Source organism: Bos grunniens, chromosome 20 (assembly GCF_055505025.1).
Source record: "Bos grunniens cultivar Pamir isolate PY7600 chromosome 20, Bosgru_T2T1.0, whole genome shotgun sequence".
In the NCBI taxonomy this organism is placed as follows: domain Eukaryota; kingdom Metazoa; phylum Chordata; class Mammalia; order Artiodactyla; family Bovidae; genus Bos; species Bos grunniens.
In genome coordinates this window covers 30064396-30091468 of record NC_141184.1, presented here as the reverse complement: position 1 = coordinate 30091468, position 27073 = coordinate 30064396, and the positions used below count along the sequence as shown (strand labels likewise).

Below are 27073 nucleotides of genomic sequence, written 5' to 3'. Positions count from 1 at the left end.
CAAAAACTTGGCTTAACATTTTGGAATATGATAATTCACAAATACGACTTTAAGTTCAAAATAAATGGATGTTGGTTTTAAAGTCTGCCATAGCTGAAGCTACCTCTCAAGGACAGGGAGACCCAAATGGAAACAGTACATTAGCGGTAGCATGTAATAAAAAGCAGTTTTCATTTTGTAGCCCTATCCACTTTTGCAAAGGTTTTAGTTAAAATTTTGTGTTAATTTTCAACTGTGAGTTTTCTTTGCCAAGTTATTGGGGGGTACTGTTTTTTTTAAATAATTTTTAACATAAGTTTTGTAAAACTCTATGGAAGATTTAAAAAATAGAAAATTTTGTTCTCAAGATTTCAAATATGTGCCTATGAAACTTTTTGTTGGCATATATAATATTTTGGCAAAAAAAGTAATAAGCATGGAAACATATCCAAAAATCCATTTTGAAAATGCTCTTTCTATAGCATGAATTTCTTTCAAGTAGTAGTTAGTGCTTTGTTTTATTTTTAATTGGAGTATAATTGCTTTACAATGTTGTATTAGTTTCTGCTGTACAAAGAAGTGAATCAGCTGTAAGTATACATATATTCCCTCCCTCTTGAAGCTCCCTCCTACCCCACTCCCCATCCCGCCCCCCTGCCCAGGTCAAGACGGAACTGAGCTGAGCTCCCTCTGCTATACAGCAGCTTCCCACAGGCTATCTATTTCCACACGGTAGTGTATATATGACCCCCTCCAGTGTTCTTGCCTGGAGAATCCCAGGGACGGGGGAGCCTGGTGGGCTGCCGTCTATGGGGTCGCACAGTGTCAGACACGACTGCCGCGACTTAGCAGCAGCAGCAGCAGTGTATATGCGTCAGTCCTGCTCTCCCAGTTCATCTCACGCTCCCCTTCCCCGCTGTGTCCCCGTGCCAGTTCTCTATGTCTGTGTCTCTACTCCTGCCCTGCAAACAGGTTCACTTGTACCATCTTTCTAGGTACCATACACGTGTGTTAATACACCGCATTTGCTTTTCCCTTACTTCACTCACTGTGACAGACTCTAGGTCCATCCACATCACTATAAATGACCCAATTTCATTCCTTTTTATGGCTGATGGCAGAAAGTGAAGAAGAACTCAAAAGCCTCTTGATGAAAGTGAAAGAAGAGAGTGAAAAAGTTGGCTTAAAGCTCAACATTCAGAAAACGAAGATCATGGCATCCGGTCCCATCACTTCATGGGAAATAGATGGGGAAACAGTGGAAACAGTGTCAGACTTTATTTTTGGGGGCTCCAAAATCACTGCAGATAGTGACTGCAGCCATGAAATTAAAAGACACTTACTCCTTGGAAGGAAAGTTATGACCAACCTAGATAGCATATTCAAAAGCAGAGACATTACTTTACCAACAAAGGTCCGTCTAGTCAAGGCTATGGTTTTTCCTGTGGTCATGTATGGATGTGAGAGTTGGACTGTAAAGAAAGCTGAGCGCCGAAGAATTGATGCTTTTGAAGTGTGGTGTTGGAGAAGACTCTTGAGAGTCCCTTAGACTGCAAGGAGATCCAACCAGTCCATCCTAAAGGAGATCAGCCCTGGGATTTCTTTGGAAGGAATGATGCTAAAGCTGAAGCTCCAGTACTTTGGCCACCTCATGCGAAGAGTTGACTCATTGGAAAAGACTCTGATCCTGGGAGGGATTGGGGGCAGGAGGAGAAGGGGACGACAGAGGATGAGATGGCTGGATGGCATCACGGACTCAATGGACGTGAGTCTGAGTGAACTCTGGGAGTTGGTAATGGACAGGGAGGCCTGGTGTGCTGCGATTCATGGGGTCGCAAAGAGTCGGACACAACTGAGCGACTGAACTGAACTGGATATTCCATTGTATATAGGTACCACACTTTCTCTATTCATTCATCTGTCGATGGACATTTGGGTTGCTTCCAAATACTTCCTTATTCATTCTTTCAATATCATCTTTACCTTGGAAAGACAGCTTATATGTGTGTGTGCTTGCAGAAATAGCCTCCAGGAAGCAAGCCATTGAAAACTACCTGTTCATAGATAAAGTGGGCAAATTTGGAACAACTGTCTTTTTTGCAGAAGGAAAACACTGCACAGCCATCTTAAAGTTGGATTACTCTAAATGCTTTGCCTCAAAATGAACATCAGACCTCTACAGAGTAAAGCATTTCCACGGTCATTCCCCATCTTAGTACAGAGAAGAATAAAAATTCTACTACTTTTAAAAGTCTTCTTTTTACAAAATTAACCAAACTGATGACATTCTTTAGCATTTTTGGCACTTCTGACTTTAGCCTCTTTGCTGTCTCAACTTTCCTAGGACCAATGCAGTGAATCACTTTCATGTTCTGGCCTATTTTTATAACCTTACCCTGAATTTAAAATCTGAATCAAAGCAGCTGTTACCTTATATAATTTCTCCATAAAGCATTATTCTAACTAAAGAAGTCATTGCCTTTTGAAAATATATCTTTTCTGGTACCTCTTTTCTTTAGTGACTCACAAATAAGTAGGTGTCCTATGGCGTTACTGAAGCAGAACCAAGCAAATACCCTTATTTGGAACATGTGAGAATCAGCGATACTTTATTTCCAGCCACACAGCAAACTGCCACAAGGCAAACTGTTTCTTTAAAACTTCAGCAAGGTTTCTGTGCACCTTCCAGCAGAATTTGCTGACAAAATCGGGCATTTTATGGTTTAGCTATATTGTTTTCCATATATTATTTTAGCTCTTTTTTAAATTGCATCAGTAAGAATCGGTGTTTTCCTCATGGTGTGTGACTTTTTGCCGTAAGCAATTAAGTAAAAAGAAATTTCAAAGAGGCTCTTAAAATATTCAGTTTAGTAAAATTCTGGACTAGATTTAGCACTGCATAGTTTTTAACATTGCTAAAACATTTAAAATTATTTGTATGCATGTGGTTGATATTTAGATTTTAAATATCTTGCTAATTATTACGGCCTTATACCATCATTAGGGATTATCTCCAGGCACAATCTATGCTTATGGTGAGGTTTTTCTTTAATAACAGAGGCTGGAAATTTGTGTTTCACATAGTCTTTTGAAAGCTTTGACCTTTAATTATTTTGTCTGATTTCTTATCAATCTGAATAGTTTGTCATTGGTTTAACTTATAATGTGGTTGAGCACATATCAGCAGGAAAGCAAGGGTCAACCCAGCCATTTCCTTATGGTTTGCTTGCACCTGCATTGATTATTTTTCATCTTCTTTTTTAGCCCCTCAAGAATTTTAGTTTATCTGTTCATTTGGTAAAGCTAATTTAAATCCAACAAAATACATACTTTAATTCATAAACCTACTTCTCTGAGTGAGCCTACATAAGTTACAGATCCTTGAAATGAGTTAAAAGTGAATTAATCAATGAGCAGGCCTTTGTGGGTCACAATCTCTTCCCTCAGGATACGTCACATAACACACAGGACATGGGACCCTCCTAGGGTCTGACATACAGATTAAGGATGCCATGCTGGCTCATATCTAAAATATTAGCCAAGCTCAATTTCTTATTTTTTTAAGATAAAAATATATCCTGAGAGGTTAATAACTTTTTCCCTTCCCCCACGGATCTTCTCATCCCACCTGGATGACGAACTTTCTAGAGCAAGAACCATTTTCAGTGACTACCACTGATGCCCTCTCTGCCTGTTCTGCTGGGTCAGACAAGGACCTCCCAGCATGCGGACTAAATAAAACCCTTGAGTCAGGAAAACCCTCCAGACTTGCCATGCAGTTTGACAGAGACCTGTACTTAATGGAGCTTGAGTTTTCAAAGACACCTACTTCCTCTTCCCCTGAAAATAGTTCAGATGTCCTTCAGGGACATTTGTGAAAATACATCTGTGACCCCAAAGGTCAAAAGTTTCTTAATAAATCCCAGCCCCATTTAAATGGACTAGCCTTCAAGTCCAGCTTAAAGGGCACAGCAAACACACACTTCAGCTTAGGAAAGAGCCTAGCCCACCATCTCCCTCTGCCATCCCCCAGACCTGGCTGGAAAGGCTAAATTTAAGTCCAAGAGATGTTATAAATGATAGAATCATTCTTTTTCGGGTGGGATAAGCCAGCTAATCAGACTATTGCTGACACCCCTGCCTCTAGCTGTCTGTGACCCAGAGGTACAAAAGACCCAGATACTCACACCTTTGGGTGTTGCTCTCTCCATTTCAACACTGGAAAGCCCTGTCATCCAAAACACCATTAACAGTGACATCTCCACATCGTTTATTTTAAACAGCATAACTTAACTCACACTCTCAAAATCTTTGGAGAAAGACAAAGAAGAGTCTCATGAAGACATATACGTAGCTTTTGAAAACTCATGTTTTGTGCTGTGGGCTTAGTCACTTGGTCGTGTCTGACTCTTTGTGACCTCATAGACAGTAGCTCACCAGGCTCTTCTGTCCCTGGGGTTTCTCCAGGCAAGAATACTGGAGTGAGTTGCCATGCCCTCCTCCAGGGGATCTTCCCGATGCAGGGATCGAACCCAGGTCTCTTGCATTGCAGGCCGATTCTTTACTGTCTGAGCCATCAGGGAAGCCCAAGAATACCGGAGTCCTATCCCTTCTCCAGGGCATCTTTCCAACTCAGGGATTGAGCCAGGGTCTCCTGCATTGCAGGCGGATTCTTTACCAGCCAAGCTACCAGGGGAGCCCCATGTTTTATTATAAATTGCAAAAAACATACACTGCACATACACACGCGTATGTGTCCTGATATCAGATATTGTCCCCTACAAGAAGGCAGCAACCACTAGGTGGACCCCAAAACACAGGGATTCAAGCCTTTGAACCTCTGGGCTTGGCAAACAGGTTAATTAGGGACATCTAAGCCAGGCCATGTGGTCATCTGTCTCCATTCCAGAAGACCAAAGAGAGACAAGGGCTGAAACAGGTGCTGAAGCTTGGACAATCACCTTTAGAAAAAGAAAACCTCTTGGGGGCATCTGGTGCTCAAAATGAGAGAATAAAAATATTTATCACTTATTTAATATCTGGACATAAAATGAAGTAGGAGTCAAAATTCTTGAAAATGGCCCCAGAGTGTCCAGAAAGAGAAGGATACGAAGTCAGGCTGGTAGCACTATGATCACACTGAGATGCTCCCAGCGTTTCTTTCTCTTTCTGGTTTACAGTTACAATGATTCTCACAAGTACAGCTAAGAGTTTCAAAGTGAGTGTCTCAAGTAGAATACTTGGGTTTTCCATCTCCCATGGTTGAAATCAGTCCCCCAGTAGCAGCTCTGATGGGGCTACCAGGAGAACCAGGTTACTGGGCTGAAGTTAAAGAGCATCTCTGAACGGAGCTCTGCAAATTTGCCTCTCTTTAAATCATAGAAAGTGGCTCTTTTAATGTAATCTCTCCCCTCACAAGAACAGACCCAGGGAGGGGATATATACATAAAAATACATATATATATAAAATTATGACATAGATATAAATATATATTTATATAAGCATATAAATAATATATAATATACATATAAAAAGACTTATATACGCATATAAATGATATTATATAATATACATATAAAATATAAAATTATACATAAATATATAAAATATAAATAATATATTTTTATATATTTATTCACATTGTAGTGTAGCAGAGACCACTACAACATTGTAAAGCAATTATCCTCCAATTAAAAAAAAAAAAAAAAAGAACAAACAGACCTTGAAAATATGCTCTGTAAGTGGCCCTGGAGTTACCTACAGGCTGTGATTGAGGGTGCACAAAGATAGGCTTCTAAAGGAATCCATGCCATTGGCTTTGCCTGCTACTCACCCTCCCCTGAGGCTTTCTGATTCCAGGAGACTTGAGTTGGGCTGGGGACGGACAACTTCCCCCCACCATCTGTCACCAAGAGCTAAGCACGAGTGGGTTTATCAGATCAGCTACTTGTCTACTTGTAGGGCACATGGGCTCTGAGTGTAGTGGGGAGGGGTTGCCCTGGGGGTAGTCAGGAGGGGGCACCTCTTGGGGGTAGCACGAGGAGACCAGGCACCCAGAGGAGGGGGAATGGTGCTTGAGTCACCCTCTGCTTAGGGATGGCTCAGATGTTCCCATTCTAGGAGAGCTCTGAAGGCTGAAAACATCCTAATGGCGCAGCTGAGAAACCCGCACAGCCTAATAATAAGCTTCTTAAAGCTCCTAGTGCCGTGCTTGATTTCAACCACAAGGTGGCAGGCGATGGCAGAGGATGGTCCACAGCCTTGCCCAGAAAACGTGTGGAAGACCGGAGGGAAAGCCCAGTCCAATGGCCATCACTTACACACTGATGAAGCTGCTAAGAGTTAAACTCTTGTTGAGAAGGAAGGTTCTAGATGTAACTACCATCCGTTTAGAGAATGGATGTAGAAATATGCAGGAAAATGTGATTTTCAATTTGTATCTTACAACCAACAATAAAGTGCAAAAAAAAAAAAAAAGGAAATCTAATTTCATTGGTTACTATAGTGTTGAAGAAAAAGTTCTAGAATTTGAGTCAGAGGCCCTGAATTCTGGTCCTTGCTCTTGACCCCAGGAAACCTCCTCCCAGAACCTTAGTTTCCTGCGTGGTACTATGAGAAAACAGGACTCAGATGAAATCTGGGCTGCCTTCCAGAAAGCATGACATGAAATGAAACAGCACGTGGGGCAAGCAGGCAGAGAAGAAAGAAGTGGGCACGAATGCAAGACCCTTGCAATGCTCCATGGACACCGCATCCTTTGGGAACGGGCTGTTCCACTTGATGAAGTTTCCAGATAATTGAATTTTAAATGCTGAAACTTGTTTTCCTTTTAACCTTCCGTAATGGAAATCTCTCAGAAGTGTATTACACGCTTCTCTGGCTCCTTAAACAGCAAACTAATATAATTTAACCTTTCCTGAATGTTCTAGGTCATCAGGATGACTACCTCTTACTATACATACAGTCTCCAATAGAGCACTGGGTGCCTATGGGCATATTCAGGTAGGCAGGAGGACCCTTGTGTGTAATGGCCCCAGAGACTACATTATAAAGCTATAATTGGCAATTCTTCCTTCCTGCAGTCTCCTACATCACTACCTGCAGTCATTTCTCCAAGTAACACCTTCTAGCAGCCTCCTGACACTCTGTTTAAAATCTGCTATAACCTAGGAAGAACTCAGGGTTGCCATGGGTAACCAGAGTCTGAGCTTGTAACAACCCTAAATTTAATTTTACACACAATTTAAAGGCAGTGGTACTGAGCTGAAGGTTACCTCTGGCCAGGGCTGACATCCAGCTAGTCAGCCCAGGAGTAATTCTCCTGACTTAGTTGGCCAATGTCCCTAAGCTCCTGGGTCCTCCTGCCAGCCCAGTACCCTGGCCCCTCTCCATGGACCATGTATGTATCTCACACCCCAGTAACTCAAAGGTGCGGTCTGGCCCTGAGCGGCTCCAGCACCCTTTCCTGCAGGCACCAGCATTGTTTCCTACAGGCTGATACCCACGCCATTACAGGTTACTCAGTGTTTGAATATTACCCTGATTTCTGGGTTGAAGATTACTCTCTTTTCCTGCTGAGCAAACTAGAGTTTTAGCCTCTTCTCTGCTCTTTAAGGGCTTCCCTGGTGACTCAGAGGGTAAACAATCCATCTGCAATACTGGAGACCTGGGTTCGATCCCTGGGTTGGGAAGATCCCCTAGGGGAGGGCTTGGCAACCCATTCCAGTATTCTTGCTTGGAGAATCCCCATGGACAGAGGAGCCTGGGGGGCTACAGTCCATGGGGGCGTTGCTGACACGACCGAGCGACTAAGCATGCACACGGACGCTGCCCTTCAAACTCAAAGGCCTTTTCTTAGTTCAGGCTGTGCCCTGGGTTCAGGTAGCCTGAGGCCAACCAGGAAGGATGTGAAAAGCTACCTTTGACTGAACATCGACATGTGCCAGAGGCCTATTCAGGACATCAAGTAAATCTTCTCAGCTCACCCACTAAACGATCCCGCTGGGGGAAGCATCAGCCTTGCATGGCTGAGGTCATTTGCCCACACGGCCAGCACATGGGTCTAGAAGCCAGATCCGCCTCGCCCAGGCCCATGTGTTCTCTGCACTGTGCTGCCCTGCTCATATTCACTCATGTACCAAACAGTCCAGTTGAGTTTGATACCCTGAAAAAATATATTTTCAGTGGAACATGGGCCCTCTTACTTTTCAGAAAAGGCTACTTGTTTTTGTTTTGGTGTGTGGGTTGTATTTTAATTAATTCCACATCTTGTTACCAATTTGGAACAATCTGTCCTCAGGGAACAGATCTGCTTTACTTATAGAAAGCTAGGGGAGGGAGGGATGGTGGAGGGGAGGGACTGGGGTTACAAAGTATTCCTTGTAGGAAATAATGTAAAAAAATCTTCCCAGTTCTCCCTTCACCAAAAAGATATAAATAGAACATTCCAGAAAACCTCATCTTCCCCGGAGTAGGTATGATAGAATTGCAAACAAAAGCTTTCCTCCATGTGTTTACCAGCCATGCCTGCAAGATGCGGCGTGTGATAGCACCCATTACTGGTACCCCTCCCCACCTCAGAAAGTTCTCAAGAAGTTCACTCCACCGTGATGCTGTCACGACTCAAAAGCATGAGGGGTTCCCAGAGCTTCGCGGGGAGCCTGGAAGCAAACTGCAGACCTTGGGAGTGTCAGTCAGGGAGACAGCAGAATGGGGTCTGCGGTTTGGGGATAAGTTTGAGATGCTCTCAGGTTAAGCTCTGAAAATGGTTCTAGGGCTGCAGACGGGTGTCAGACCTATGGCTGTGAATTCTCTGCTCTTCCTGCAGGGATGATCTTTCTGAACTGCCCCAAGCTAATTTTTAAAATAAGCCAACCATGAGCTCATCTTCTACATTTTGCACCTGCTCCTCCCACACTTAACCCACACACAATTTTCAGAGTGTCCTCTTCCAAAAACATCCCCAATGCTGTAAAGTTTCCAGAGTGACCTTGTCAGGGAGGAAATCGTTTGAATAACTGACCAGCCGCAGGTGACAGGGTCAAAATATCACGTGTGTTAGTTTGCTAGAGCGTCACAATAAAGTACCACAAACCAAGTAGCCGAAGCAACAGAAATTTGTCTTTTCATTCTGGCACTGACAGTCCAAGATCAAGGCATTGGCAGAGCTACACTCCCTCTGAGTATGGGAGAAATATCTGTTCCAGGTCCCTGTCTTGTTGTTCACTAAGTACTGTCCAATTCTTTGTGACCCCATAGACCCTACAGAACTTCTTAACTTCTGGTAGTTCCTTGTCTTGTGGCAGCCTGACCCCGTCCTTCACATGGCATTCTCCTTGTGTGCATGTCTGTGTCCCCAGATCTGCCTTTTAATAAGGATGCTAGTCATACTGGACCAGGGGCTGACCCTATTCCCATAGGGCCTCATCTTCACTAAATACATCCGCAGCAACCCTACTTCCAAACAAAGCCACAGTCTCAGGTCCTGGGTGGGGAGGAGGGTAGGACTTCAACAGGTGACTCTGGAGGGGCATGACACATAATTCAACCCATAACATCATCTAAGAGATTTCTGAATTCAACATCACACTCAAGAGAAGGGGCAGAATGGCTTGCCCCAAAAGTGTGCCTCTTATTATAATTCCAAGTGATATTCCAACTTGTCATGTTGGTGGGGGGATAGGCAAGTTAGCATGTTGACACGTGGAATCTGTTGCTTACAAGTAATGGTGAATATACAGTCACTGAGGGGGCTGTCTGCAGAGGGGGAGAGAGGTACATTGGGGTTTCTGCAGAACCAAATTCCCACTCACCACTTTTTTAGGACAAAACCTACATAGGTATGTGGGAAAATCTAGTGTTGAAGCAAACAGTTAGTTACAAAGAGTGAAAAAGGATATGTTGAGAACGTTCAAAACACTTTCAGCTCCTTGACACTTAATCTCAAAGTGCTTCTAGTCCTCAAGTTCAGGCTAGATGTAAGTTTGCCAAAGGAGGTTTATATGAAAATTGAGTTCCTTACATAAGAGATGGTAGGGGAGAACAGGGAGCGGCTTCTGTTTTCCTTGTCTATTTGGTTAAGTAGGAGCCTTAGAGTTTGTTCTCGTCACTTACTGCCCTTTTGTCTATGATTATGTCGAGGAGGTACTTTGTGAAGCTGTAAACCATCCATGAAATTGAGCACCAGACGGCATGACAAGGACCCGAGATTTGAGGTGGTTCAGAACAGGGCTCAAGAGCACAGACCAGGCTGTGGCGGCGGCTGGGCTCAAGTTCACAGTTGGTTCTGCCTCTTTCCCAGGCGGCCTTGTGTAAGCCACATGCCCTCTCTGTGGTCAAGGTTCTCATCTTAAGCTGTCCTTTACAGAGTTGGGCTCCTGTTCATGCTCAGCCACTTCAGACTCTTTGCAAGCCTATGGACTGTAGCCCGCCAGGCTCCTCTGTCCATGGAATTCTCCAGGCAAGAATATTGGAGTGGGTTACCATTTCCTTCTCCAAGTGATCTTCCCAACCCAGGGATCAAACCCTGGTCTCCCACATTGCAGGCAGATCTTCACCATCTGAGCCACCAGGGAAGCCCTTATGTAGAGTTGTAGTAGGTAGTAAATGACAGTGGCGAGAGTCCCTAGAGCCGTAACTGCTCAATAAATGGTTTTTGTTATAATTATGCCAGACAACTAAGGAGTCAATCTTGAAAAATCGACCCAGTCTTTTTCTCTCCTGTCTTGTGAATGTCCTGGTTGTTCTGGGCACTGGGAGACCAGGACTCCAGGAGCCCTTGTCTCACTGCCTGATTCACTTTTATGTTTTGAAGATTAAGCAGAGGGTTTGGCCTTCTCCTTCTTCCATGCCTGTACCTGGGGACCTCCTGGGTAGACTTTCTTTCACCTAGCCCTTCATCACCTGGCGTGCACACAACAGCCCCTTAGAGAAGGGAATTTCAGAGCCATGACTGTTGCCTAGTGAAAAAGTTTTGTTTGGAGGATTTACTCCTTTAGCCATGGAAAATATTCAGAGCCCAGTACACTGGCTGTTCCCTTAGTTCCAGTATTCTCGATGCTCTGGCATTTGGAGACTTGATCCTGGAGAGACTGCCCCTCCTATCCATCAGGGGCAGCTAACTCCTAGAGCTAGCAAACAAGTCTCTTGAGGAGTGTGCCTCTGATATCAATAATATTATCCAACCAGTCCAGAGCTCAAATCCCAACTGTCTCTTTTAACCAACTCTCACACATCAAGCCTGGAGAAGAAATGGCAACCCATGGCATTGTCCATGGCAATCCCATGGACAGAGGAGCCAGGCAGGCTATGGTCCACATGGTCGCAAGAGTCAGATGCAACTTAGCAACCAAACCACCACCACCAGCACCACATATCAAGTCTCTATTCCCCTGTCTAAATTAGCCGGGGTCAGGAACTAGACAACTGGAGAGCACCCCTATAGCTCAGAGCTTGCCGAAATTACTAAAGTTATCCTATCCTAAGGTTCCTCAGTGTACCTACTGCATCTCACTCAGTCTCTCCCCGGAAACCCCTAATAAAGGCTTTGGGCCCTGTTCTCCCCTCCCACCCTCAGCCTCCTCACCAAGGCTGGTGCCTCCCCTGTGGCTCTGCACACAGTGCTGCGCCTCCCACCTCTAGGCATCTGGGGTATAAAGTCCTTCCTTTGAGACAGTTGTTCCTCTGTCTGCATGTCTTACCATACTTGACTAAAAAAAATTCTGGGTGCATCTTAGAACACCCACAGGCCTGTTTCCTATTTCATGAGTCTGAGCAAACTCTGGGAGACAGTGGAGGACAGGGAAGCCTGACGTGCTGCAGTCCATGGGGTCGCAGAGTCAGACATGACTGAGCGACTGAACAGCAACAGAGTGTTATTATAAAGCTGAGGCCTCTGGCCACACCAGACAGTTTATGCTAATAATGTGATCTCTGGTGGGGGCCTCGGATGATGTGGTATTAGTTTGACTTCTGGAAGGACCAGATACTTAGTAACAAAGGTCAGCTACACAGGCTTGGGGTGTCTAGGTGACTAACTGCTGCTGCTAAGTCGCTTCAGTCGTGTCTGACTCTGTGCAAACCCATAGACAGAGGCCCACCAGATTCCCCCATCCCTGGGATTCTCTAGGCAAGAACACTGGAGTGGGTTGCCATTTCCTTCTCCAGGTGACTAACTAACCCCCAATAAAAACACTAAGACTTGGGTGAGCTCTTCAGTCCTCCCCAGTACTCCACATATGTGGTCACACATTGCTGCTGGGAGAATTGAGTACTTCTGCATAACTCTACCAGGAGAGGACAACTGGAAGCTTGCTCCTGGTCTCTCCTGGATGCTATGCGCCTTTGATTTTAATCTGATTCCTTTCATTGTAATAAAACTATAACCATGAGTATAACAGCTTTTCTGAGTTCTGTGAGTTCTCCTAGTGAATCATAGAAGCTGAAGGTGGTCTTGGGAACCATAATTCACTCAAGAAACAACAAAACAGTCCAACCATAACTTACTGCCATGGTAAGTGGCCACATGGGTAGAAAACAGAAATATGTTCATTGAGATGAGATCCAAGGGGATCTTCCCAGGACGAGGAAATGGCAGGGTGGTGGTCTAAAGACATTTCTAAGCATCTCAAGAGGCTTCTGAATTGTGAGTTGGTGGCAAAGGTCATAGGGACAGGCAGATGAAAACATACCCAGGACCCAACCTATGGCCTTCTGGTTTGAGGTAAGATGCTGGGTTGAGTAGAAAAGAGGGTCTCCCTCAATGTAATACTTCTCATCCTCTTATCATGTACTATTTCTTTTCTTTCTTACCCCAAGTTTCGAGAAAAAAGGACAAACTCTGAGCCTGAGTCTTCTAAGAGAGAATGAAGCAAAACAAACCTATAAATACCGCAAAATCTCAAGAGTGTGTAGTTTCCCTCCATAGGATAAATGCTGTTGGCTTCTCACCACGGGAGGACTCGCAGCCCTCAGCATCAGGCATAAGTGAGCCACAAGGGTCCCACATCCGCCCCCCACTGCCGGCTGGTGCTCCCCCACTCACCTGGCGCCACTGACATCAACTCCGACCATCAGCTGCCCGTTAAGGGAGAGGATCTCATCCCGCAGGCGCACCTTCCCACTCTTCCCGGCTGGGCTGTTCTTCCTCAGCTCCGTCACCCAGATGCAGCCCACATCCAGCACAGGGCCCTGGTGCGTTTTCCTCTTCTTGCCCCCTCTGCGCTTTTCCCCATAGTCCCCAAACACAGGGATATTCCCAAAACTGAGGCCCACAGTCTCCGCGTCCCCCAGCTCCTTGGTGAGGTACACGGTGCAGATCTCCATCCCAGGGGGGCTGCGGTCGGGCTGGATGGAGCTCTCGTCCACAGCAAAGTTCAGCCTGATGTACTCCTGCAGTTTCTGGATGGCCGCCTGGCAGAGGCGCTGCTCTGGGCCATCCCCACCCTCCCGCAGGCTGTTCTGCAGCCACTGGTAGAGGAGGGGCAGGTGCAGCCCAGCATTGTCCTGGGTGATGGGCATGGTGCTCACTCCCAGGCGCCAGCATCATGAGAGGACCTGCTCCTGAGGGCCAGGCCCCGCAGGGCCCCACGTCCCTGGGGAACGCGGGCTGTCGTCTGCTCGGCCTGCGTTCATGTTCAGGCTGGCAGACAGGCCTGAGGAACTCCTCCTCCAGTCCAGGCTGTTTGCTTTGGCAAGAGGAGGACGGTTCACAATCAGAGCAACAGGGGAACAATCGCTGGGCCCGGAGCGTCAATGAGGAAAGGAAGGAAGTGTCCGACCAGTCCCTGCTTGGTTAATTTCCCAGTCGGGCTCGTGCGGAGGACCTGGAAATGAGGTGTTCCTCCAGCAGTGACAGGGTGACCTCCCCTGGATTTGTTCACACCTGGGAGGGGAAAAAACAAAAACTCCTGTTACAACAGTGAGCCTTCTCAGATAGAACACGTGGCAGGAGAGCATTACGGAAGAAGGGTGCTTGCTTTTTGAGTCAGGGACCCAGTGCCCCTCCCCATCCCATTGCTGTGTTCCCTCCACCCTGTGTGAACATGCACACATACACTGATACAGAAATACACGCACACACTGTCATACAGAGATGCGCAGATGCACACGGATACACAGATGCATGGTTGTGCACATGCACAAACTCACTCATGTAGAGATGCACACACAGAGACATACTCATACAGAGGTGCACAGACACACACAGAAACACAGATACATACAGACAGATGTACACACAGATGTACACATAGGTGTATACACACACTGTCGTACAGAGATGCACAGACACATAGAGATACACGAATGCACACAGAGGGACACACAGAAACAGATGCACACAGACAGGTGTATGCACAGATGCACACACGCAGACACACACATATACGCAAATGCATGGATGCACACATGCATGCACAGACACACACACACACCCTTCCCCCAGACAAGAACACTCTGAAACGCTGACCTTCCCCAGGACATTTCCCTGATCAGTAAGGAAATGAGATAACTTTTGCCAGGACTGCTGCTGCTGCTGCTGCTAAGTCGCTTCAGTCGTGGCCGACTCTGTGTGACCCCATAGACGGCAGCCCACCAGGCTCCCCCGCCGCTGGGATTCTCCAGGCAAGAACACTGGAGTGGGTTGCCATTTCCTTCTCCAATGCAGGAAAGTGAAAAGTGAAAGTGAAGTTGCTCAGTCGTGTCCGACCCTCAGCGACCCCGTGGACTGCATGTAGCCTTCCAGGCTCCTCTGTCCATGGGATTTTCCAGGCAAGAGTCAAACTCACATGGGACTCACAAGTCCCATCAAACTCACATCCACCCCGAAGGCTGTGTGACAAGACTCCCCAGAAGACTGCAGAGGGGTGCTGGACATATTGAAGAGCTCACATTCCTAGGAAGTTCAGATCTATGTCCATTTGCCTTGATGGGCCCAAGTGCATGCACAGGAGGTCTCTCCGTTCCAGAGCTCTGCTCGACAGTACGACCAAGAGGAAAAGCCGGTCAACACCACAGGGAGACGTGGCTTTCCCCCAAACCACTGCGAGTCCTAAGCTTAGCTGGGGTCCTGGCTTCGTCATGTACATTCAAACAGAATCGTGTCTCTTTACAGCCTCCAGCTTTTAGTCTCCTCTCTTCTTTTTCTTTGGCAAACTGTTGAAACCAACCTATGTGAGGCCAACCCCAAAGCTGTCTCCTGCAGAGAGATGCTTCTCCAGGTTTCTGGGTGAGCAGCCCTGACCACGCCTTCATTTGTCCTGGGTATGTGGCTCACTCAGTGCACGTGGCTACTGCAGCCTCCTGTGCGAGGGTGGCAGTGACATCCCCTCTCCCCTCCCCTCCCCTGCCCAAACATGCAGAGTGCCCAGCGTACAATCCATCCCTCCCAGTGCAAGGTTAATTGAACTCCCTGGCCAATTCTCCTTCTCCTCCAAAGAGATTTTCACCTCCATCCTCTGTAAACACAGAAAAATTACCCCTTTCAGTCTCTTCTTAGAACTTCACTTTCAGCCAGAGAAAGTCAATATAAACCATGCCATCTAAGATGGAAACATTCTCAAGCCTTCTCAGGAAGTGATTTAACAAGGAATAATAACAAATGGGAGAGGTGTCAGAAGCCATGTCAAGAATAAATGACCTTATTCCTCAGGAACCGTAAAGAAATTTCTAGTAGAGTAGGCTGTGAGTTTCCAGAGAACTGGAGTGCCAGCTATTAACTGGTTCCTTATAAATCAAAAGCTTAGTAAATATTGTCTACATAATCATGCACCTATTAAAAAGAAAGGCAAGATCAAAGAAAAGATAATCCATACATGGACAAAAATAAATTTATTTGGCCCAAATAAGTAACACCTCTCACTGAACAGTAACTCCACACAGACATATTAAAGTCTTATGAATAAATCAAAACATTTTCCATCAGGCTGAACAACTCTTAGGAGTCTCTGTTTACTCATCTGTAAAATGAGAAAGTTGAGTTAAATGGTCCCTAAGGCTTCTCGTGCTCCACAGAGAGGGTCTCAAGTACAGTGACAATGTCTGGTTCATCAATACACTCCCCACCCCAGCATAGTGTCTGTCACCTTGTAGACTCTCAATAATTTAAACTATTTTTAAAAAGATTCTTTAAAATTAAAATTTTAAAGATTCAAGGTGTTAGTCACAGTTTAGATGGTTCCATACATGTGAAAACAAGAGTTAAACATATTGGGTTAGATGTTCATTTGGAAAATAAGTGAAGAGACCCAAACTTAAGAGCAATAGAGAATTTTCCCCCTCGATGTCAGGCTGTATTTATGCAGCATGCATTTACGGCTTCCCTGTGACTCAGATGGTAAAGAATCTATCTTCTCAGTTGCCTTGAGAAGAGAATGGCTACCCTCTCCAGTATTCTTGCCTGGGAAATCCCATTGACAGATGAGCCTGGCAGGCTACAGTCTTTGTGGTCACAAAGCATTGGATGTGACTGAGCAACTAACACTTTCACTTCTTTTCCACTTTTTTCAACATGTATCTAACATATGAACGTATACTGAGAAACAGACCTTGAACTTGGCACTTGAATATATTGTCAAAAGGTAAATTCCCTGTCCTACAGGCATTCATAGTCTAGTGGGAGATGTATAAATAAATGAAAACTTGCCATGAAATTAAAAGACGCTTGCTCCTTGGAAGAAAAGCAAAATCTATACAGCATATTAGAAAGCAGAGACATCACTTTGCTGACAAAGGTCTGTATAGTCAAAGCTATGGTTTTTCCCAGTAGTCATGTATGGACATGAGAGTTGGACCGTAAAAAAGGCTGAGTGCTGACGAATTGATGCTTTCGAACTGTGGTGTTGGAGAAGACTCTTGAGAGTCCCTTGGACTGCAAGGAGATCCAACCAGTCCATTCTAAAGATCAGTCCTAGGTGTTCATTGGAAGGACTGATGTTGAAGCTGAAACTCCAATACTTTGGCCACCTCATGTGAAGAGTTGACTGATTGGAAAAGACCCTGATGCTGGGAGGGATTGGGGGCAGGAGGAGAAGGGGACGACAGAGGATGAGATGGCTGGATGGCATCACCGACTCGATGGATGTGAGTTTGAGCAAACTCCTGGAGACAGTGAAGGAGAAGGAAACCCGAAGTGCTGCAGTCCATGGGGTCGCCAAAAGTTGGGCACAACTTAGCAACTGAACAACAACATTGATCTTTGTAACACATTATATTTGAACATTTTAACAACTTAGAGAAAAAAACCTTTTTTCCCCTGCTCTTTGTAACTCAAAAGTTGTTAATTAGTACATTGGCAGTGAATACAGTTGACTGGCTTGGATTGGATCATTTGTCCATCAGGAGTCCATCCATCAGTTATGGCCAAGGAGGTGTGGTCACAAGGTATCAACATGGCTGCTGGGAGTCCACCCTCTGGACAGTGGAGTTTTCAGAAAAGGAAAAATGATTTCAAATGTACAGACACTGTCAAGAGACTTAGTTAATCTTATTGAAGTTATTCACGAACTATATAACCTTTCAATTCTATACCTAAAGCTTGGAATTTAACCAGTAATATTTCTAGCTCCCTATTTGATCAACTCCTTTTGTGGGTTTTTCTACTCTTTTTGTGGGCATAGAGGCATTCCCATCCACTGCAACGATCTGAGATGACTCGGGGCATATGCAAAGACACAGGCTCTTACAACGCTACTGGGAGAAATGTGGTATGTTCACCATATCCCACAAAACAATCCAGTACCAAATATCTCAGTGAACAGAATGCTGACACAGAGAAGACACAGAAGTCTGCCAATCATTACAAATACCAATATCCCTCCATGACTGGTATGTGTTAAGGTCTAAAAGCTCATCTTGAAGATCGACCCATTTTAAGAGGGAGTAGGATCTGTGGACTTGGAGAGCCACCGCAACGGTGCAGTTCACTTTTATCTACCATGCTTAATCCTCCAATTAGTTTCCCATCTCAAGCAAATAGCTGTGATAATTTAAATTAATTTTGAGTAACTTGAAGCTGACAGCCTTAACGTTCCAAATAAATGCTTCTGTCCCTGAGTTAACTTATTGATATGGTGTTAGAATCGACCACCGTTCTTGGATCTCCTTTGAGCTGAGCCATGTATTCTCAGCAGGGTGACGTCATCCACAAAATTTAGAGATTATAATGATTAATGCCTCTTTCTGCTGTGATCCTCAATCCCACCTGACACTTATTTCGTAGCATTTAATTGTGTGTGTTACAATTGAAATTAAATTAAAATTTTCTCCGGGGCGAGAGGAGGGGGCTAACAATGAAAAAAAAAATCCTGAACTGAGTGAAAGCCATCATTTGTCACATGAAACCCAAGGCTAAATCCTGAGCCTAAGGGGGGGATGTGAAGAGGTCTCCTGGCTTATCCAGATCTTGCCTCAAAATCTGATTGACACTGGGCTGTCCTGTACCAACACTCTCTTCCAACTGTCCTGGCTTCTAAATGTTCTCCTGTTCTGACCTCTGCTAAGTTTAAATTCCTCCACCTCCATCTAGTCTTTCTTCCTACCAGACTGGGTTCCTCTTTTGACTTTTAGAAAATGCTTACGTTTTAAAAGGAAACCAATGTGGATTAAATATTGACTACTGACTTATTCAACAGAGGTTCAGTGAGTGCCCATCCTGTGCTGAGCCCAGGACAAAACAGACGACATTCCCACTGAGCCTCAAGAAGCTTGTGTTCTGAGGAAGGCGCGCTGGTAACCATGGAATAGGGTAAGGTCACATGGTGATTAGCACTGGGAAGAGAATTACAGCAGCGTCAGAGGCCCTGGAGGAACGGGTATGGGAGGGGATTAGGAAAGGACCCTGGGGAAGAGACCTGAATGAAGTGAGAGGTGGAGGGGAGAGAGTATCTGTGGGAAGGCTGTTTTTGCTGAGGGAACCCCAAGTGCAAAGACCCTGAGATCAGAGCCGGGAGAGAAAGGACTGTTGGCTACAAGGAGAAGGGGGAAAGGGTCGGTGCTGGCTGCTTCATCCCTGTCTTGTTCATTCTCCCACAACCACCTTACAAAACAAGGGCATCCATTTTACCAACATGGGCTACAGACTAACATTTTCTGAGCATCACCATGTATCAGACATTGTTCTAAATGAGCCCTTTCCACTGATTCTGTTATTTAATTTTCCCAACATTACTGCAGGGAGGTATTGTTAGTTTGCAGTTTTTAAAGGCTAAGAAAAAAGAACAGAAACAGAGAGGCTAATTAAACGCCTGAGCTCTCACAATAAGTAACAGTTCCAGGACTAGAACCCCGCCTCGTGGGCCAGGGCCTTGCTCCTCTCTACATCAGCACCTCCCTGCCTGGTCCTGACAACCTCGCCCTTTTGCACTTGCACCGGACTTACCCAGGCACCCTGCCTGGGGAACTCTGCTCCGCCACCATCGGACCTTCTAAGATCAACAAGCAGGTGAAGTCAGAAGCTGTGGCTGTCTACCTAATGACCCTTCTCTCTTTCTTCCTGTATGTTCCTGGGTGTGGTGATGTATCCATCTACCCAGCCTCTCTTGGAGGAGATAACAAAGAGCTCTACAACAGTGTTCTGGCCAATGAGATGAAAGTGGAAATCCTGGGTGGGGTTCACAGTGGCATTCCTTAAGAGCAGACGTGGAAGGAAAAATAACCCCCTATGCTGTTTGGCAATGGCAAACCACTCCAGTACTTTTGCCTGGAAAATCCCATGGACGGAGGAGCCTGGTGGGTCGCGACTAAGTGACTTCACTTTCACTTTCCACTTTCATGTATTGGAGAAGGAAATGGCAACCACTCCAGTGTTCTTGCCTGGAGAATCCCAGGGACGGTGGAGTCTGGTGGGCTGCCATGTATGGGGTCGCACAGAGTCAGACACGACTGAAGTGACTTAGCAGCAGCAGCAGCAGCCATTTAATCAGGGCTTCCCTGGTGGCTAAGTGGTAAAGAATTTGCCTGCCAATGCAGGAGACATGGGTTCGATCCCTGGGTTGGAAAGATCCCCTGGAGAAAGAGATGGTTACCCATCCCACAGACAGAGAAGCCTGGCAAGCTATAGTCCATGGGCTCACAAAGAGTTGGATATGACTTAGATACTTAACAACAACACTTTGTTTAATCACTATTATTTGGATTTTTCAAAATCCAACAAATTAGCTGAATTAAACTCCAAACGAATGTACAGCGTGGTACCTAAAAGTGGGGAAACTAAACGTAACAGAAGCTGGGACTTCCCTGGTGATCCAATGGTTAAGACTCTGGGCTTTCACTGCAAGAGGCATGGGTTCAATCCTTGGTCAGGGAACTAAGATCCTGTATGCTGGGTGGTGTGGCTAAAAGATAGAGAGATAGATAAATAAGTAAAATTAAAGTAACAGAACCTAAAATGTGGAACTAGATAAGCAAGGGAGGGAGGGAGGCAGACGCCTAGGACTTAGATACTGTGGGCTGAAAAGGTGCCCCTTGCTCTTCTATGAAGTATTTGGTCCATCTGGCAGCTGCTATGCAGTGGAATGTCACAGATTTGTTGACTAAAGCTGTGGTGTTAAAGAAGTTGGTAGGAAAAATTTAAAATATTGGTGGTGCTTTTTCAGTCCTAGCAAAGTCCTGAGTTCTTCAACTCAGCTGGCAAGTGAGATGGGAAGAAATACCACTCTGTTAAGAAGGCATGCTCAACATTGAGCCTGCAATCTGCTGCCTGAGAGGCCCGCACCTGGACCCTGGCAGGGGGCAGACAGTTTGCTTGATTAGAAAGGGGTGGGTGGAACCCCATCAGACAGAAGTTGTAAGGCTGCTGCCAAGGGTGTGATCACCCACTGGAGGTCACTGTTTCAGCAACGACCAGCAGCATACATTATGCAGCAGACAGTAAGTGTAGGGACATGGGCAGAACTCATAAACTAGAAACTAAAGGAAACAAGTCATCAGGAATTGGCCAGGAAAGCCTACTAAGTTTGGAGGGAACTCTATTGTCAAAAGACCGCAATCTGATTTGCAGCCATTCTCATCCTTAAGAAGTAGACTTGATGATGTGTATAGCCCTGGAGAAGGTGTCCTCCCCGTGCCCACCCCAGAAGTGGTCTTGGAAGACAATGAATGATGAATAACTCCTAGAGAGAGGCAAGGGTCATGGAGGGCAAGGAACAGGAATTTTTGCCACTGGAATAAGGCATTGTCACTGCTAAGAACAGTGACTGCTCTGTTTTCCATATCTCCTTTTATAAAGCAAATTTTTTTATTGTAACTATTTTATATCTCCCCAGCACTATAGGTTAGATGTGTCACCGCTCAGTTGCAAGGAGTTGTATCCAGAACTGATGCAGAGGACCCTAAACCCACCCCTCCCCCCCGGCCCCCAGAAACCCAGGTCTCTAATCTTGCCAACTATATGAGGCTTCAGAGCCTTCTCTCTTGATAATAGAGAGTCTATTCCATATACAGAAAGAAGGGTATGTCTGAGGAGCCAAAGGAGAGGATGGGGGCTAGTTGCCTATACAGTATTCTTTCTCTTCTCTTTCCCTCTAACAGAAATCCATCTGTGTTTGTAAGACAAGTACCCAACCAAAAAACTGTATTTTTTAGTGTTCCTTCAGAGAGGCGTAGCCATAACTATGTAGTCTTGGCCCACGAAGTTGTTGAGTTGGTCTATCAAAGAGGATTATTTTTTTATGAGAGTTCTTTTCCCTTTTTCACACTTAAAATGCACATTTGATGACTGGAGCTTTAGCAGCCATCCTATGACCAACTATAAGACTTCCTTGAGCAGCTGGTACACCAATCCTAGATTGAAAGAAAAATGGGCTGCTACCTTGTTTAAGCCCTATTAATTAGACATCCCATTATAGGTAAACAAAATCCCTAATGAATGAATTGTTTTAATTCACTCTTAACTCTAAGATTCAGTGACCAGATATAACCCTGAGTGTTTAAACATCAGCCCTGCTACTTTGTCAACAGCAGCTGTTATTAAGTTCCTACCTTGATTTGGGGCACCTGTCACCACCATCAACAACAACAAACAGGGCGTGTTTCTGTCTGTCAAAGAGCCAAAAGCACGTATGATTACGACTCTGCAGCCCCAGGTGTCACACACACGCCTATAGCTGATTGAGAAACATTATAAATACAAACGATTGTGACACCTTTAGGTCGGCTTATGTTTTGGAAGACCAAGATACTGGCTAATTTTTAACTATCTACATGACTGACTCTTCAGTTCAGTTCAGTTCAGTTGCTCAGTTGTGTCTGACTCTTTACAACCCCATGGACTGCAGCATGCCAGGCTTCCTGTCCATCACCAACTTCTGGAGTTTCTCAAACTCATGTCCATTGAGTCGGTGATGCCATCCAATCATCTCATCCTCTGTTGTCCCCTTCTCCTCCCACCCTCAATCTTTCCCAGCATCAGGGTCTTTTCAAATGAGTCAGTTCTTCGCATCAGGTAGCCAAAGTATTGGAGTTTCAGCTTCAACATCAGTCCTTCCAATGAACACTCAGGATTGATCTCTTTTAGGATGGACTGGTTGGATCTCCTTGCAGTCCAAGGGACTCTCAAGAGTTTTCTCCAACACCACAGTTCAAAAGCATCAATTCTTCGGTGTTCAGCTTTCTTTATACTCCAACTCTCACATCCATACATGACTACTGGAAAAACCATAGCCTTGACTAGATGGACCTTTGTTGGCAAATTAATGTCTCCGCTTTTTAATATGCTGTCTAGGTTGGTCATAACTTTCCTTCCAAGGAGTAAGCATCTTCTAATTTCATGGCTTCAGTCACCATCTGCAGTGATTTTGGAGCCCCCCAAAAATAAAGGCTGACACTGTTTCCCATCTATTTGCCATGAAGTGATAGGACCAGATGCCATGATCTTCGTTTTCTGAATGTTGAGCTTTAAGCCAACTTTTTCACTCTTCTCTTTCACTTTCATCAAGAGGCTCTTTAGTTCTTCTTCATTTTCTGCCATAAGGGTGGTATCATCTGCATATCTGAGGTTATTGATAATTTTCCCGGCAATCTTGATTCCTGCTTGTGCTTCATCCAGACCAGCATTTCTCATGATTTACTCTGCATATAAGTTAAATAAGCAGGGTGACAATATACAGCCTTGATGTACTCCTTTTCCTATTTGGAACCAGTCTGTTGTTCCATGTCTAGTTCTAACCGTTGCTTCCTGACCTACATACAGAGTCTCAAGAGGTAGGTCAGGTGGTCTGGTATTCCCATTTCTTTCAGAATTTTCCACAGTTTATTGTGATCCACACAGTCAAAGGCTTTGGCATAGCCAATAAAGCAGAAATAGATATTTTTCTGGAACTCTCTTGCTTTTTCCATGATCCACTGGATATTGGCAATTTGATCTCTGGTTCCTCTGCCAGTTCTAAAACCAGCTTGAACATCTGGAAGTTCATTGTTCATGTATTGCTGAAGCCTGACTTGGAGAATTTTGAGCATTACTTTACTAGCATGTGAGATGAGTGCAATTGTGTGGTAGTTTGAGCATTCTTTGGCATTGCCTTTCTTAGGGATTGGAATGAAAACTGACCTTTTTCAGTCCTGTGGCCACTGCAGAGTTCTCCAAATTTGCTGGCATATTGAGTACAGCACTTTCACAGCATCATCTTTCAGGATTTGAAAGAGCTCAACTGGAATTCCATCACCTCCACTAGCTTTGTGCGTAGTGATGCTTCCTAAGGCCCACTTGACTTCACATTCCAGGATGTCTGGCTCTAGGTGAGTGATCACACCATTGTGATTATCTGGGTCATGAAGATCTTTTTTTGTACAGTTCTTCTGTGTATTCTTGCCACCTCTTCTTAATATCTTCTGCTTCTGTTAGGTCCATACCATTTCTGTCCTTTATTGAGCCCATCTTTGCATGAAATGTTCTCTTCGTATCTCTAATTTTCTTGAAGAGATCTCTAGTCTTTCCCATTCTGTTGTTTTCCTCTACTTCTTTGCACTGATCACTGAGGAAGACTTTGTCTCTCCTTGCTATTCTTTGGAACTCTGCATTCAAATGGGTATATCTATCCTTTTCTCCTTTGCTTTTCGCTTCTCTTCTTTTCACAGCTATTTGTAAGGCCTCCTCAGACAGCCATTTTTCATTTATTTTTCTTGGGGATGGTCTTGATCCTGTCTCATGAACAATATCATGAACCTCTGTCCATAGTTCATCAGGCATTCTGTCTATCAGATCTAGTCCCTTAAATCTAGTTCTCACTTCCACTGTATAATGGTTAGGGATTTGATTTAGGTCATACCTGAATAGTCTAGTGGTTTTCCTTAATTTCTTCAATTTAAGTCTGCATTTGGCAATAAGGAGTTTATGATCTGAGCCACAGTCAGCTCCTGGTCTTGTTTTTGCTGACTGTGTAGAGCTCCTCCATCTTTGGCTGCAAAGAATATAAACAATCTGATTTCAATGTTGGCCATCTGGTGATGTCCATGTGTAGGGCCTTCTCTTGTGTTGTTGGAAGAGGGTGTTTGCTATGACCAGTGTGTTCTCTTGGCAAAACTCTATTAGCCTTTGCCCTGCTTCATTCTGTACTCCAAGGCCCAATCTGCCTGTTACTCCAGGTGTTTCTTGACTTCCTACTTTTGCATTCCAGTTCCCTATAATGAAAAGGACATCTTTTTTGGGATTTAGACTCTAGACTAACTGAATGGCTGTGTATAAGATAGAACAAGAATCTGAGCCAGTCTTTGTTTTCATGCAACAAGGGTTGATTATGCCATGCCAGGGAAGAGATGATGACCAGCCCTGCGGCAGCTGTGATCTGCTGGAGAAAGAGATTGCTGAATACAGTGTGTGAAGGGCCATGAAGTGGCACATTTGGGACACATAATGGATTCTGTGGAAAGTGAAGCTTTCCAAGGTCTATGCTACAGTTTTAGGGGATGAGAGAGATGTTCTTGCAGGTGAGAGCCAAATCTGACTCCATGAGATCTGTTTCTTTGACTTTAACCTTTGTTTTTCATTGCTTTTGTCATTATAATCACACATAATAACCTGCACCAGGGAACCCTGTCCCTCTGCCTAAAGAAGTTTAAAGAAGTTAAGGCAACCCTTCCAGAGGTTGGCCATTCCAGGAGATATTTGCAAGATAATATCTTTAATTGCTCAACTCCTCCCTCTCTCTCTGCCCTATAAAAGAACCTGGCATCCAGACCCCTGACAAGATGGTTATTTTGAGACATCAGTCTTCCATCTTCTCTGTCATTGTATTCCATGCCTCAACACCTTGCAAAAGTTGCTCAGTCATATGTCTGACTCTTTGTGACCACAAGGACTATACAGTCCATGGAATTCTCCAGGCCAGAATACTGGAGGGGGTAGCCATTCCCTTTTCCAGGGGAATCATCCCAACCCAGGGATCGAACCCAGGTCTCCCACATTGCAGGTGGATTCTTTACCAGCTGAGCTGCCAGCAAAGCCCAAGAATACTAGAGTGGGTAGCCTATCCCTTCTCCAGGAGGTCTTCCCAACCCAGTAATCAAACCAGGGTCTCTTGTACTGCAGGCAAAAAGTGAAAGTCACTCAGTAGTGTCTGACTCTTTGAGACCCTATGGATATACAGTCCATGGAATTCCTCAGGCCAGAATACTGGAGTGGGTAGCCATTCCCTTCTCCAAGGGATCTTCCCAAACCAGGGATCAAACCCAGGTCTCTCACATTGCAGGCAGATTCTGTACCAGCTGAGCCACCAGGGAAGCCCAAGCTCAACAACTTGTCTCTTGGTTAACTGGCCTGTTGGGTGGTGAGAAGACCAAGCTTGAACTGGGTAACATTCTCACATGATTATAGAATCATATAGAAGGGCTCTCATGTCCAGCCCCCAATTAGACATGAGACGAATGCACATCAAGACAGGACCACAATCCTTCAGCTTCTGGGTCTGATGACCCCCAAAGAGTAGGATAAAAGGGAAAAAAAAATGAATGAAATGAAAAAGAATGACCTGGCATCTAGTTTGAGAATCTAGTACTTGAAGATATCGTATGTCCTAACTCATGGATTATTTGTCCAAACTTTTAAAAAATTTATGAAGCATCATGAACCTTGTCTCTCAAGATGAGTGTAGAAAACAACAGACCAAAATGAATATTATAAATTATTTCTGCTTTCTATATACCTCTACAATGTATCTCTTATGGCTTTGAATACTGAAACAAGTTTGTACATTAGCGGTTTAAGATTGTTTACTCAGAATGTCAGGATTTGGGCAGTTCTGGATTAATTATATATTTGGAATGTAGGCACCTAAATTCTGAAAGAGCAGTTTCTTTGCCAGGCAAAAGGGGAACACAGTAGGTGAGAACCTCAAGACCTGTGCCCACCACCCCCTAGTAAATAGGGAGAGGTTATATAGTCAGGCTTCTCAGGTGGCAGAAGAGTAAAGAATCAGCCTGCCAGTGCAGGAGATGCAATAGACACAGGTTCGATTCCTGGGTCAGGAAGATCCCCTGGAGTACGAAATGGCACCCCACTCCAGTATTCTTGCCTGGATAATTCCATGAGCAGAGGAGCCTGCCAGGCTACAGTACATGTGGCTACAAAGGGTCAGACAGGACCGAACCACTGAGCACATATAGTCAGAGAGGGGAATGTGATAAGGATCAAGGCAGTAAAAGGCCTGCATTCTTTCTTCTGCAAAGTTTCAAAAGGGTAGGGTTGCTGACAAGATCAGGGTGTCTTCAGGGTTTCAATGGGCTTCCCTAGTGGTTCTGCCTGCCAGGCAGGAGATGTGGGTTTGATTCTTGGGTTGAGATCTCCTGGAGAAGGACATGGCAACCCTGTCCAGTATTCTTGCCTGGGAAATCCCATGGACAGAGGAGTCTGGAGGGCTACAGTCCATTGGGTGGAAAAAGAGTTGAACAGGACTTAATGACTAAACAACAACAAAAACAGGACCTCAGGGGATCTGGTCTCCTAATCTTGATAAGCCTCTCTGGTCCCTTTAGTCTTGCTCAGGTGGTTTCATGGTTGCTCCTCTCTTGATTAGTAATTGTTCTGCTCTTTAGAACTCAGAGAAGGTCATGGAGGCTGGAGTCTTACTACAAGAAATGGCAGACAAAACGGCCTGTAGGGAGTCC

The 27073-nt window shown here is 44.9% G+C and overlaps 1 protein-coding gene across 8 annotated transcripts in view; it reads right to left on the bottom strand.

The window, feature by feature from the left end:
- Positions 1-27073, bottom strand: part of PDZD2 (PDZ domain containing 2) — a 404529-nt gene that overhangs the window by 241190 nt on the left and 136266 nt on the right. For all 8 annotated transcript variants that reach the window (XM_086361282.1, XM_086361285.1, XM_086361283.1 and 5 more), the window contains one exon: positions 13023-13862. In XM_086361282.1, the coding sequence (XP_086217408.1) occupies positions 13023-13498 (476 nt within the window). In that variant the 5' untranslated portion in view covers positions 13499-13862. The remainder of the gene's footprint in view (positions 1-13022; positions 13863-27073) is intronic.